At 44.7% G+C, this 12,596-nt stretch overlaps 1 protein-coding gene and 1 long non-coding RNA gene across 6 annotated transcripts; one reads left to right on the plus strand and one right to left on the minus strand.

Annotated features, from left to right (window-relative positions):
* The first annotated feature begins 290 nt into the window (after positions 1–290).
* LOC122980004 (E3 ubiquitin-protein ligase RNF182) lies at positions 291–9,961 on the plus strand. 3 transcript variants are annotated; one of them, XM_044347672.1, is made up of 7 exons: positions 291–621; positions 6,793–6,918; positions 7,054–7,207; positions 8,177–8,244; positions 8,388–8,541; positions 8,622–8,839; positions 8,918–9,961. In XM_044347672.1, exons 2-7 carry the CDS (start codon positions 6,871–6,873, stop codon positions 9,098–9,100), a joined length of 825 nt encoding a protein of 274 aa, XP_044203607.1. In that variant the 5' UTR covers positions 291–621; positions 6,793–6,870; the 3' UTR covers positions 9,101–9,961. The 3 variants fall into 3 exon arrangements, with proteins under 3 accessions (XP_044203607.1, XP_044203605.1, XP_044203606.1); XM_044347670.1 differs by having other exon boundaries at positions 8,622–9,961; XM_044347671.1 differs by lacking the exon at positions 291–621 and having other exon boundaries at positions 6,588–6,918; positions 8,622–9,961.
* On the minus strand, positions 3,978–7,121 carry LOC122980006. 3 transcript variants are annotated; one of them, XR_006402971.1, is made up of 5 exons: positions 7,034–7,121; positions 6,772–6,844; positions 5,162–5,211; positions 4,878–4,994; positions 3,978–4,472 (listed from the first exon to the last, which is right to left on the minus strand). It is a non-coding gene; the product is annotated as an uncharacterized LOC122980006 (long non-coding RNA). The 3 variants fall into 3 exon arrangements; XR_006402969.1 differs by having other exon boundaries at positions 5,097–5,211; XR_006402970.1 differs by having other exon boundaries at positions 5,097–5,211; positions 6,772–6,841; positions 7,034–7,113.
* Positions 9,962–12,596: the final 2,635 nt, after the last annotated feature.

The raw sequence follows: 12,596 nt of genomic DNA on the forward strand, positions 1-12,596 counted from the left end.
AATGAAAGCAAAGAGAAATAACCAAAACCAGTGAAAAGTCATATGTCATTACCCCCTTGGATAAAACGCTGTACATATACGTGTACACACACACACATACATATATATATATATATATATATATATATATATATATATATATATATTAATATGTCGGCGGGGTTTCTGATTATTATTTTTTATTCTGTGAATCATTTTAATCAGGAAACATTTTGCGCTTAAACTTGAAATGCACCTTATGAATAAAATTATTATGAATTTTATTATTAAACCCGTGAAGAAGAGAGAAGGTGAGCTCTGACGTCAGCCGCTCCTCTCCCTGTGACGGACAGAAACAGTCAGTGACGTCACCGCACCGCGTCACGTGACACTCTCACATCAGCTGAGTGGAGATGAACAGGTCGGTTCACTATGATGTCTCTCTGACCAGATACGTGTTTGTGTTTATCGATCAGGTTATTGATCCTCTGCCGATCATCATCATCAGTCTGTGATTTACCGTCGACCCGCTGCAGGCTGGTTACCATGGTAACCCGGGCTCCCGCCGCTGGCCGCGCGCCGCAGTGAGCAACAGAGACACGGAGGAGACGGAGCCTGACGGTACTCAAGTACAACACGGAGGTACTTTATACTTTACTGCGTATTTCCATGTGATGCTACTTTCTACATTTCAGAGGGAAATATTGTACTTTCTACTCCACTACATTTATTTGACAGCTTTAGTTACTTTTCAGATGAAGATTTGACACAATGGATAATATAACAAGCTTTTAAAATACAACACATTGTTAAAGATGAAACCAGTGGTTTCCAACCTTTTTGTCTTTTGACGTCTTACAAAAAGCAGTGTGTAGTCGGGGTCACATTTCACATGTCTATGAGTTGTTAACAGCTCCACCAAATAGTGATTTTTCCCTCTAAACTTCTCACATGCTTTCATTTCAATAAATGTTCAAATGATCCAATATTTCAGCAAAAATCAAAGATTAGAGAAAAATCTGAAAACTGAAAACAGATTTGTGTATCAGAACTTTGTTTTTTCTTCTTTCCTCTCCCATTAATCATCTCACCACCCCTCAGATTTATCTGCTGATCCTTTGGAGGGCCCCGACCCCTAGGTTGGGAACCACTGGACTAAACTAGCTAACTGTATATAAAGTAGTGTAAACTAGCTCCACCTCCAGCAGCTACAACAGTAACATGCTGCTCTAACACTGATGCTTCACTATTAATAATCTAATGATGTCATATATAATAATATATCAGTCAGAGGGACCAAACCACTACTTTTACTGCAATACTTTAACTACATCAAGCTCATAATACTTATGTACTTTTACTGCAATACTTTAACTACATCAAGCTCATAATACTTATGTACTTTTACTGCAATACTTTAACTACATCAAGCTCATAATACTTATGTACTTTTACTGCAGGAGGGTTTTTCATGCAGGACTTGGAGTATTTGTACTTTGTTGTATTAGTACTTTTACTGCAGTGAAGTATGTGAGTACGTCTTCCACCACTGAGATTTAATGTCATCAGGATGTAGGAAGTCTGACTTGGCTCTTTACAGCACTGGTTCCCAACCTGTGGGTCACGACCCCCACTAGGTGTCGCCAAAGCGTTACAGGGGGTCACAGTTCATTTTGATTTTATTTCTTCTCTATATTAAGTATTGTGAAAAGGTTTGAGGCACTTAAGATATTTAGATTCTTCTCCATAATGTAATAACATCAGGGAGGCATCTGATCAATAAAAATTATTGACAGTGTTATTTTTGAAAGCATCTGTCACTACGCACATCCTCACTTTAGTTTTAGTGCCTAAAGCTTTCGTACAGTACTGTAATGCTCATCATTTAGAAAATGACACAACGTTACTGTCGTTTTTAAAATTCACACCTTTATTTATAAAAAAGATGTAAAGTGAAACGATCCCAAACAGCCTCCTGTCGTCCTGCAGTAGAACAGCTGAGTGTCATGGAGTATGTATGATAGTTAAAAATAAAAAATAATAATACAGACAGAGAATTGTATGAAAACATCAGGAGGATTAATCTCTAATGAAATATTCATCTAGTTTTACTTCCTGCTGTTATTAAAGCTGGAGGGACAGTGAGAGTAAAGGGCTGGGCTGTGATTGGCTGAGTACAAAGACGTTACCAGGACGACGGAGGACATTTCTCTTTGTTTGATAACGTTAAAAGTAAAGTAAGACTTTTCTGTCGGCTTCCCGAGAGAGAGAGAGAGAGAGAGAGAGCGGTGGTGGTGGAGCGAGCTAGAGAGTGAATGAAGAGAGGGAGCGGTGGTAGAGAAAGCAGAATCAGATCAATAAATGTTATTTTCTGATTGTTTCACATCGGTTGTTCTAGAGCACAAACACCTGACAGGCGCACAGAGAGGACCGGTAACGGATATGTTGTGATGGTCCCAGTATACCAGTACAAACTCGCCGTAACCTACTGGTGCAGATGTACAATCTATAAATAACTAATTTCACTGTCAGAATCTGATGCATTCGGTCCAATAACGTGTTGAAAACGGCCGAACAGCCAGCGCGGGAACGTCGCCCGACATGAGATTTATAAACTCTGAATACTGTGAAATAGAGATAATAGATGAATAAATACAGAGAGATTCATCTGGTGGTGATAAACTTCATCAGCATTGTGTTAACTCGTTCATTTATATGTAAACGTTCCACACTGCAGGTTTAATACACTATTTAGGTTCATTGTACAGCTGTGAATTGTTCTGTACTTTTGGATATGAATATATAGAATATGTTAGAAGTTCATTTTTCCCTTCTTAATATATACCAGCGTTTGTGGGGGGGGGTCCGGGGAGGAAGGTTAGAAACTGCTTTACTGAACAAAACCGCTTCAGTAAAACTCAACAAAGCACAGTTGAGATATTTTCTGATTAATAGCAGGTGGGTGAAATAACACATCATTAAAGAGGAAAATATGAATAATAATATTAATATTAGTGGACAACAAAGAGAAAAACACTTGCACGAAGCCGTCTGCGATTGTTGTTGTTGTGTTTCTTCTTCTTCTTCCAATGAAACGCTGCACTGAACACACTGCAACACCAAAAAACAACTTTTACTTTAAATAAATGTTTATTTATGTAAAAGCAGCTTATTTCAGTATAGTCTGTTATCATATCATCCCTCTGAGAAATAACGCTCATGTGTGATCGGGTGGATGATTTATGCGTACATGCGGCTTAAGATGACGTCAGAGCCGCTCCATGCATCACAATCACGTAATGTTATGATAAAAAAAGTCATGTTACAAAAAAACCCCAAAAAACGTAATGTTAAATTTAAATAAACAACATAATATCGTAATGTTACTGTGCATTTTCTATAAATCTTCACATTAAAAAGCTTCAGATGACCAAAACAAATCATTGGATTGGATCTTTTCAAACAAATGATTCCTGGAGTCACTTTATGAAGGCAAAATGAAATTCATCCTTGACACCAAAATCACAAAAACACACAGATGTTGCTCTGCAGGAAAACCTTCATATCTGCCAGATCTTAACTGAGCACATTCTTCTCTGTAGCCTGCAGACTCTCAGGTGGGCTGCAGACTCTAAGATGGGCTGCAGACTCTCAGGTGGGTTGCAGACTCTAAGATGGGCTGCAGACCCTCAGGTGGGCTGCAGACTCTCAGGTGGGCTGCAGACTCTAAGATGGGCTGCAGACCCTCAGGTGGGCTGCAGACTCTAAGGTGAGCTGCAGACTCTCAGGTGGGCTGCAGACTCTCAGGTGAGCTGCAGACTCTCAGGTGGGTTGCAGACCCTCAGGTGGGCTGCAGAATCTCAGGTGGGCTGCAGACTCTCAGGTGGGTTGCAGACCCTCAGGTGGGCTGCAGACTCTCAGGTGGGCTGCAGACTCTCAGGTGGGTTGCAGACCCTCAGGTGGGCTGCAGACTCTGAGGTGAGCCATTGAGCCATGAGTTCAGGAGCTGAATGAAAAATACAAATAGAAGTTGCTGTAGCTTCATCATGAAACTCCTCAGTCGTGTTCAAATTCACAAACTGAATGAAGAGAATCTAAGGTGGGCTGCAGACTCTAAGGTGGGCTGCAGACTCTAAGGTGGGCTGCAGACTCTCAGGTGAGCTGCAGACTCTCAGATGGGCTGCAGACTCTCAGGTGGGCTGCAGACTCTCAGATGGGCTGCAGACTCTCAGGTGGGCTGCAGACTCTCAGGTGGGCTGCAGACTCTCAGGTGGGTTGCAGACCCTCAGATGGGCTGCAGACTCTCAGGTGGGCTGCAGACTCTAAGGTGGGCTGCAGACTCTCAGGTGGGCTGCAGACTCTAAGGTGGGCTGCAGACTCTCAGGTGAGCTGCAGACTCTCAGGTGGGCTGCAGACTCTAAGGTGGGCTGCAGACTCTCAGGTGGGCTGCAGACTCTCAGGTGAGCTGCAGACTCTCAGGTGGGCTGCAGACTCTAAGGTGGGCTGCAGACTCTCAGGTGGGCTGCAGGCTCTCAGATGGGCTGCAGACTCTGTGAACACAGAGCAGCACATTACCTGAAAGGTTTAGACAGTTATAGACAGTCTATGAAATGTTAATGTTCAATATTAATATTGGTCTCAAGTTTATAGTTAAATCAAGTCAAATACATAATCAATAAGTCCACATTTAGCAGAGTCAGTGTGTGTGTGTGTGTGTGTGTGTGTGTGTGTGTGTGTGTGCTTTATTTAACAAACTAAAATACAAAAACTCAACATCTCAGCCTGGCAATTAATTAAAATAGATGAATAAATAATTACAATAATAATTATGATATTATCACAAATGAAACAAATGACTGCAGCGACTTTATGACTTTATTTCATATGCTGATGCAGACCTGCTCATCAGGAGCAGTTTGGGGTTCAGTATCTTGTCTGAGGACACCTGGACATGCAGACCGGAGGAGTCAGGAATCGAACCGCCGATCTCCTGATCAGTGGACGACCCGCTCTACCTGCTGAGTCACAGATGATGAGTTTCAGCGTTTTCATTCACACAAAAATACCTGAATATGAAGCAAATTCAATTCATTATGAAATTTGACTGAGAAATGTACGTTTGATAAGTTTGAGTGTCATGATGACACTTCCTGTTCAACCAATCAGAGCGTCCGAACATCACCTGACACCTGATGAAGCTGTGTGGACGTCCTGTCAGCCGTCTGCTGTTACCTGATTCACAGAAACACAACATTAATATTCATGACATCATCATAATTTTTTTCTTGAGTCTGTATATGAGTTAGGAAAAAAATTACAAAAAGGAAACTGGATGTTGTTGCTATAGACGCTACAGACCAGGTTTTAGAGACTAATGAGTTACAAGTAAATAAAATCATCAGCTCCTTAAAAAGCTCCAAAAGTAGAGATGCTTTACAATTTGACACCATGTTTGTTAAATCACACAAAGATATTTTAACTTCCCCTATTGCTCATTTAATTAACAGTGTGTCACCAACTTTAACTTAACGTTAAAGTTGGTGACACACTGTCCAGTGACATGAAGTGCACAATGGGTGTTCCACAAGGGTCAGTGTTAGGTCCCCTATTATTTAGTCTATATATTAATGATCTCCCTCAACAGTGTCATGATGCAGAACTACAAATGTATGCAGATGACAGCGTTGTGTACACACATGCAAAAACAGCTGAGTTAGCTGCTGCTAAGCTAACAACTGCATTGGAAAGGATCAAACATTAGCTTGATCAATCATGTCTGAGTCTAAATGTAAACAAGACGAAGGGTATGTTTTTCTCTAAGACTATGGTACAACCTCCTAACGCTGATATTCTCATCAAAGGTGAAAAAACTGACAAAGTTACTGATTTTAAATATCTTGATGTGACACTGGATCCAAATGTGAACTTTGAGAAACGTGTTAAAAAAAACAGTTAAAACCATAAAGTTCAACTTAGCAAATTTTAGACATATTAGAAACTGTCTGTCTTTGGACGCTGCAGATATTTATGCAGCTGTGATTCTTTCCCAGATGTGTTATTGATCACATGTTGGGGTCAAGCTGGAGAAACAGCCATCAAACCTCTTGAGTCCTTAAACAAGAAAACTCTAAAACTCAAAGTGTTTCCATCACTGTAGGGTTCTGGAGAAACACAATTTACTGAGCTTTGACAGTTTTACATAATATTCAGATTTGTGTCTAGTTTATAAATGTTAAATGGTTTGTCCTCCTCCACTATGTGACTTTGTCTTCACTCGCTCAGTAAGTTCTGTTAGATCCTCCAGAATCTCCTCTATAGATGATTGGACCATTTCATCACACTGCATTTAGACAGTCAGCTTCCTGTGTGAAGACACGACTCAGTGAACGTTTACCTGATGACATGAAGAACTGCAGTTCAATCAATACACACAAGACCAGACTGCAACATGAACTAAAGACCACTGAGTCACACAGCTGATTGACATTGTGGGTGTATGTGATGTGCTGTATGGTGTGTTCTGTGTGTATTTTTTGTTTGTTTGTTTGTTTGTTTGTTTGTTTGTTTGTTTGTTTGTTTTTTGGGGGGGGTTGCTTCTTACTGTTTGTTGTTGTGCTGTTGAATGTTTTTGTCGGGGACGATGCATGCATCCTGGTGCATCTTTAATGTTTCCAACTGCAAACTGTCCCAATCGATCAATAAATCAATCAATCACAGCGGTCCAGTCACTGAGCTTCCTGTCAGTCTACAGCTGTTTGTTTGTTTTATTCACCTTGATGACATCGCTCTCACCTGTGTTTGTCGTCCACTCAGGTGACGGCCTCAGGTTGAGTTAAGCTCCGCCCACCGCCGTCCCTGCTTCCTGCTTCAGGTGAAGACACAGCCAATAGGATGAGCCAGCCAAAGGAGGCGGAGCCAAGCAGAGAGATGGAAGGCAAGGTGAGATTTCCCATCATCCCTGCAGTTTGAGCTCTTTGCAGGTGTGTGTGTGTGTAGATGTGTGTGTGTCTCACCTGTGCAGGTGTGTGTGTGTGCAGATGTGTGTGTGTCTCACCTGTGCAGGTGTGTGTGCAGGTGCAGACGTGGGCTCAGTCTCTGGTTTACACTCTGGAGGAGCTCGAGTGTAAAATCTGCTACAACCGTTACGACACTCGCAGCCGGAAACCCAAACTGCTGCGCTGCCTGCACCGAGTCTGCGCCAAGTGTCTGAAGAAGATGGTCGACATGGGTGAGTTTACCCGCCAGGTGAACGTCACTGACACCCGACGCCGGCCGCACACCTGAGACTTACCAGATTCAAACATTAGACCTGGTCTACAGATGAACCACGTTTGACATTGAGGAGTCGCGTGTTATTAATTTACGTCTTTTATAGTTTAAGAAACATTTAACGATGAACAGAGAAAATGTTCCGAGGACACAAAGCGTGACGTCACAACGTCTGTCACAGTTTTCCCGCCTTATTTTTATGTTAAAATGTAGGAAGGTTTGTCTTCTTTAACACGATGTCACCACCTAAAGGCCGAAACACACCGCCGCCGAGCAGCGTGTGTGTGTTTGTATAACCGCCACACTTCAAGTCAGCGTCTTATTTCCAGCGTCGCCGCCAGAGAATAATCTGTTCTGTTCTTAAATACAGACGTTATTTACTAGTTTTCACTTTAACTGTTTCTACAAAGCAGAAATTAATTAATTGTTGGTTGATCTGAAACATGATGTCACTGCTCAGCTCTGCGCTGCGCTCACAGACCCGGAGTCACATCCATGTAAATACTATACGAAGGAGCTGCAGCGCCACGCTTCCTGTCGGTGCTCGGGCGCCACATGACGCTTCCTGTCGATGCTCGGGCGCCACATGACGCTTCCTGTCGGTGCTCGGACGCCACATGACGCTTCCTGTCGGTGCTCGGGCGCCACATGACGCTTCCTGTCGGTGCTCGGACGCCACATGACGCTTCCTGTCGGTGCTCGGGCGCCACATGACGCTTCCTGTCGGTGCTCGGGCGCCACATGACGCTTCCTGTCATATGATGTCATATACACACCAAAGCGAGCAGCGGCGTCTCCGGCGGCTGTACGAGTGACGAGTTACGAGTCAGAGTTCAATCAAAGCTGTTGTGACAGTAAACATGATGCTGATCACATGATCTCTGACATCATCATCAGTGTCATGTGACGTCATCTGATTGGTTTTCAGGCGAGTCTTCGCCCTCCGTCATCAGCTGTCCCTTCTGTCGCCACGAGACTCAAGTGCCCGACGAAGAGGTGAGACTCTTCCTCCTTATTCCTCCTCCCCCTCCTCTTCCTCCTCCTCCCCCTCCTCTTCCTCCTCCTCTTCCTCCTCCTCTTCCTCCTCCTAAGCTGGACAGACTGAAGACAAACTGACCTCCCGTCTTCTTCTTCTTCAGGTGTGGCTGATGGAGGACGACAGACACATCCTGGCTGTCCTGTCATGTCAGGACCGCGCCCGGCGAGGAGGAGGAGGAGTCATCGGAGGAGGAGGAGGAGGAGGAGGAGGAGGAGGTGAGGGGGAGGTGGTGCTGAGCCCCAACAGTCTGACAGGTGAGATGAGTGTGTGTTTTTATTGTGTCCCTGCAGTTATTTGTCTCGAGGAGGTAAAGTTGTCTCATCTCGTCCTTCAGGAGTCGAATCGTCTCATCGCTCCTCCGACTGTCTGGTCATCACCATCATGGAGCTCCCGGAGGAGTCTCGGTCCTCGGACTCTCTGAGCATGCTCAACATGGTGGGCCTGTACCGCCCCCCCAGCCTGGACTCGCTGCCCTGCAACCTGCCGGCTCACAAGTGTCGCGCCTGGACGTCCCGCAGCTTCCCACGCTGCCTGCTGGGGGCGCTGTGCCTGGTGAGTCTGAGCGCCGCCGCCGCCGCCGCTCTTCGTGTTAGGTCTGTTACTGATGTCTCACCTGTGTGTGTCGTACAGGTGTACTTCAGCTCTCTGCCGCTGGGGATCTACCTGCTGATGATTGGTCAGCTGTGGCTGGGCGTGGTCCTGGTCAGTCTGGTTCCCTCCACGCTGCTGCTGCTCGTCCTCTACGGCTTCTGTCAGTGTCTCTGCCACGAGCTGATGGAGGTGCTCGCCGCCCGCCGGCACCCGCTGCCATGAAGGCGACAACCCGCGCTGCCGCGATGACGACGACACAACACACACTACCATGACAACAACGATACTCGCTGCCATGACAACAATGACACGCTGCCATGACAACAACACAACACTTGCTGCTATGACGCTGCCATGACGACTGCTGTCATAAAGACAAAAACAACACAACAGCACCGCTGCAATAACAAGACCTGTAGACTCGACTCGGCGGCTCAGAGACTCGATCGACTCGAGACTGAGGAGACTCGCCGCCGCCGCCGATACTGAAAAACGTTCTGACAAACTTTAATAACATAAAGAGAAACAACAGAAAACTAACTTCAGTTTGTTTTTGCTGGACCAACAGACTCACAAACTGCTGCAGAACAACAACAGAACCACAGTGGAACCAGAGGAACAACAGCGGAACAGCAACACAACCACAACTAACCAGAATAAAAGCAGAGCTCATTCAGCACTCTGACCCCGCCCCCTCTGAATACCAGCATTCTCTCTCTGTGAAGCTGCAGCCAATCACACCACGACCAGGAGATGACATCATCACGTGTTTATTTCCGTGTGGCCTCCTGCTTGATGAACAGAAAACAAAGTGCTGCTGATTGGACAGCTGCTAGCCAATCAGAGAGGACTTGTTACTGACTGACAGACACATCCAGATATACTCGTCATCCATGTTGGAATAAATACGCTAACTGTTTCATGTGAGTTTATAATCTTACCTCGTTCTCTGGTCACATGATTCAGTTTCCCACTGTTTCCAGTTGTAATGCTAAGCTAGGCTAACAGTTTCCCGCTGTTTCCAGCCACTATGCTAAGCTAGGCTAACAGTTTCCCACTGTTTCCAGTTATAATGCTAAGCTAGGCTAACAGTTTCCCGCTGTTTCCAGCCACTATGCTAAGCTAGGCTAACAGTTTCCCACTGTTTCCAGTTATAATGCTAAGCTAGGCTAACAGTTTCCCACTGTTTCCAGTCTTTATGCTAAGCTAGGCTAACAGTTTCCCACTGTTTCCAGCCACTGTGCTAAGCTAGGCTAACAGTTTCCCGCTGTTTCCAGCCACTATGCTAAGCTAGGCTAACAGTTTCCCACTGTTTCCAGTTATAATGCTAAGCTAGGCTAACAGTTTCCCACTGTTTCCAGTCTTTATGCTAAGCTAGGCTAACAGTTTCCCACTGTTTCCAGTCTTTGTGCTAAGCTAGGCTAACAGTTTCCCACTGTTTCCAGTCTTTGTGCTAAGCTAGGCTAACAGTTTCCCACTGTTTCCAGTCTTTGTGCTAAGCTAGGCTAACAGACAACAGATGCTGGTTTATCCAGTAGAGTATTGTGTCCTTTGAGTTATAAAGTTCCATCTTTTAATTTTATGTTTGAATCTGAATCATGTGATGATGACGAGGAGGACGCTGATGGTCAGCTGACCTGCTGATGTCACTTCCTTTGTTTGTAGTGGGCGGAGCATGTGGAGCTCTGCTCCGTTTATTTTCTGTGATGAAACTTTAATCAATCATTAAACAAATAAAACTGCAAATAAATAAATAACTGATACAACTGACGATACTACTGTTACGGCGTACTGTGTGTACTACTGCAGCATTTCTACACAGCTAACAATGTTTGTTACTAGCTTAGCATTAACCTGCACAGAGCAGCTAACATCTTCAAAGCACAGTCTGTATATAAAATGGATGACACATCTCCACTTCCTGCCATCAGAGTGGCGTTTTCGGGAGCTGCCATCTTGCTTGTGTGAAGTCATTTGCAACCAGAGTCTGTGCAGCGTTTACATTAATTACATTTGCATCATTATGAACACGTCCTCATCATTGAAGTGCCCCTCAGGTGCATTGAAACAACACATCACCAGTATAGAAATATCAAATAACAGAAGTCAGATAATAAAAGGGCTGACTTTCCCCAACATGTGGCAGATATGTGGACGTCAGAGAGAGAACTCATTATAAAGATCTCATCATGTGGAGACGAGCGTCACGCTGTGACATGTTTGGGAAAGTCAGCCCCGATCTGCACACAACTCACATTTGTTCTCTGTACAATATAAATGTGAAAATGCAGCTTGTTAGCAGCCGGTCATCATGAACAGCTGCAGCAGAAGTGCAGGTCAGCACAGCTGTAGTCATCCCCACACTGAACCTACAGATCGAACCTCAACACATCACGCTGAGGACAGGAAGTGGCCCAAACAGCTTCCTGAGCTGAACCGCGGCCTCGAGGCCCACATCCTGCTGACGCACAGCCTCCGCCGCTCCTCACGGGTCGGGTAGTCTGGTACATGAGAATCAGTGCCTCTGGAGGGAAAAACATCCTGGTAAACAGATATGTTGTATACAATCATATCATTTAAATTCCCCGACCCCAACAAAATAACTATATAAGAAGCAACTAAAGCACACAGCAGACCCACCAGCCTCAATTAACATGTAACACTTACTTCAGTATTTCTTCTGGAGTTTCACCCCAACTAGTTCAGTTTAAAATCTGGACCCTGCCTCAGCCCCACGAGGCCTTGCTGCCAAGCAAGTTTTAAAATAGGAAGTGTCTGAAATTCAAATCAGCTCTCGTGAACTCTTACAGGCCAAGAAACCACCTGCCTGTTGTGTTCTGCACTACGTCGTGTGTTAAACCTGCTCCGTTGGTCCTGGAAGACCTCGGTGCAGTCTGTATGTTGGACACCTGCCAGCCTTCAGCGCTAGTCTGCCTACAGCATCAGGAAAAAGAAGATTATTTATTACAGAGGTCTCCTCTAAGACAAACCCGACTGACTCCGAGGCCTCATCCGCAACAGCTACTATATCTGGTTATAAATATGAAATAAAAGAGTCAAATATGATCTCAGGGGTAGAGCTTCACAATAACTGCAATATTGCAACACTGTGGTATAAACAAGCGACTGCCACAACTGCTGCCAACTGTCTGTTCACATCCGCTGCTGCTGAGTTTCAGTCTTTGTTTTTCAAGAGGGAAACAACGGCAGCTGCTCCGGTCACAAAACCAAATGTAACTTCACCTGTTCGGGATCATTTCAGCTTTCAACCCAATGAAAAGAGAGATCCAACCAATGTAAAGGAGGCAATATGCAAAATCTACCTATCATCCAGTTATCCAAGCACAACTGCCCCCCCCCTCAGAGCCAGCTCAGGCTGAAGCCTTTAGTCGAGTTGTCAAATACAGCTGTGAAGGTAAAAGGCATAAACGCGTCACAGCCGCTGTTTTGCAGTATTTGGTTGAGGATATGGTTCCATTCAGCACGGTGGCTGCTGTCCTGAAAACGTACAACACCGTAAAGGCATCGATCAAAAGCGAGCTCAAGAATGTCGACTACTTCAACTGATTTGTAGTCAATATGACTCCTTATATGAGTCTAATGGTGCATCATCTGACCAGTGACTGGGCTGTTAAATCACCAGAACCACACGTCTCTCTGCCACGCGTTTGATGAAGAAGCTGGCCTGTATCGCTATGGGCAACAGGGCAAACATGGT

The sequence above is a fragment of the Thunnus albacares genome, chromosome 4, assembly GCF_914725855.1.
Source record: "Thunnus albacares chromosome 4, fThuAlb1.1, whole genome shotgun sequence".
NCBI classification, from domain to species: Eukaryota; Metazoa; Chordata; class Actinopteri; order Scombriformes; family Scombridae; genus Thunnus; species Thunnus albacares.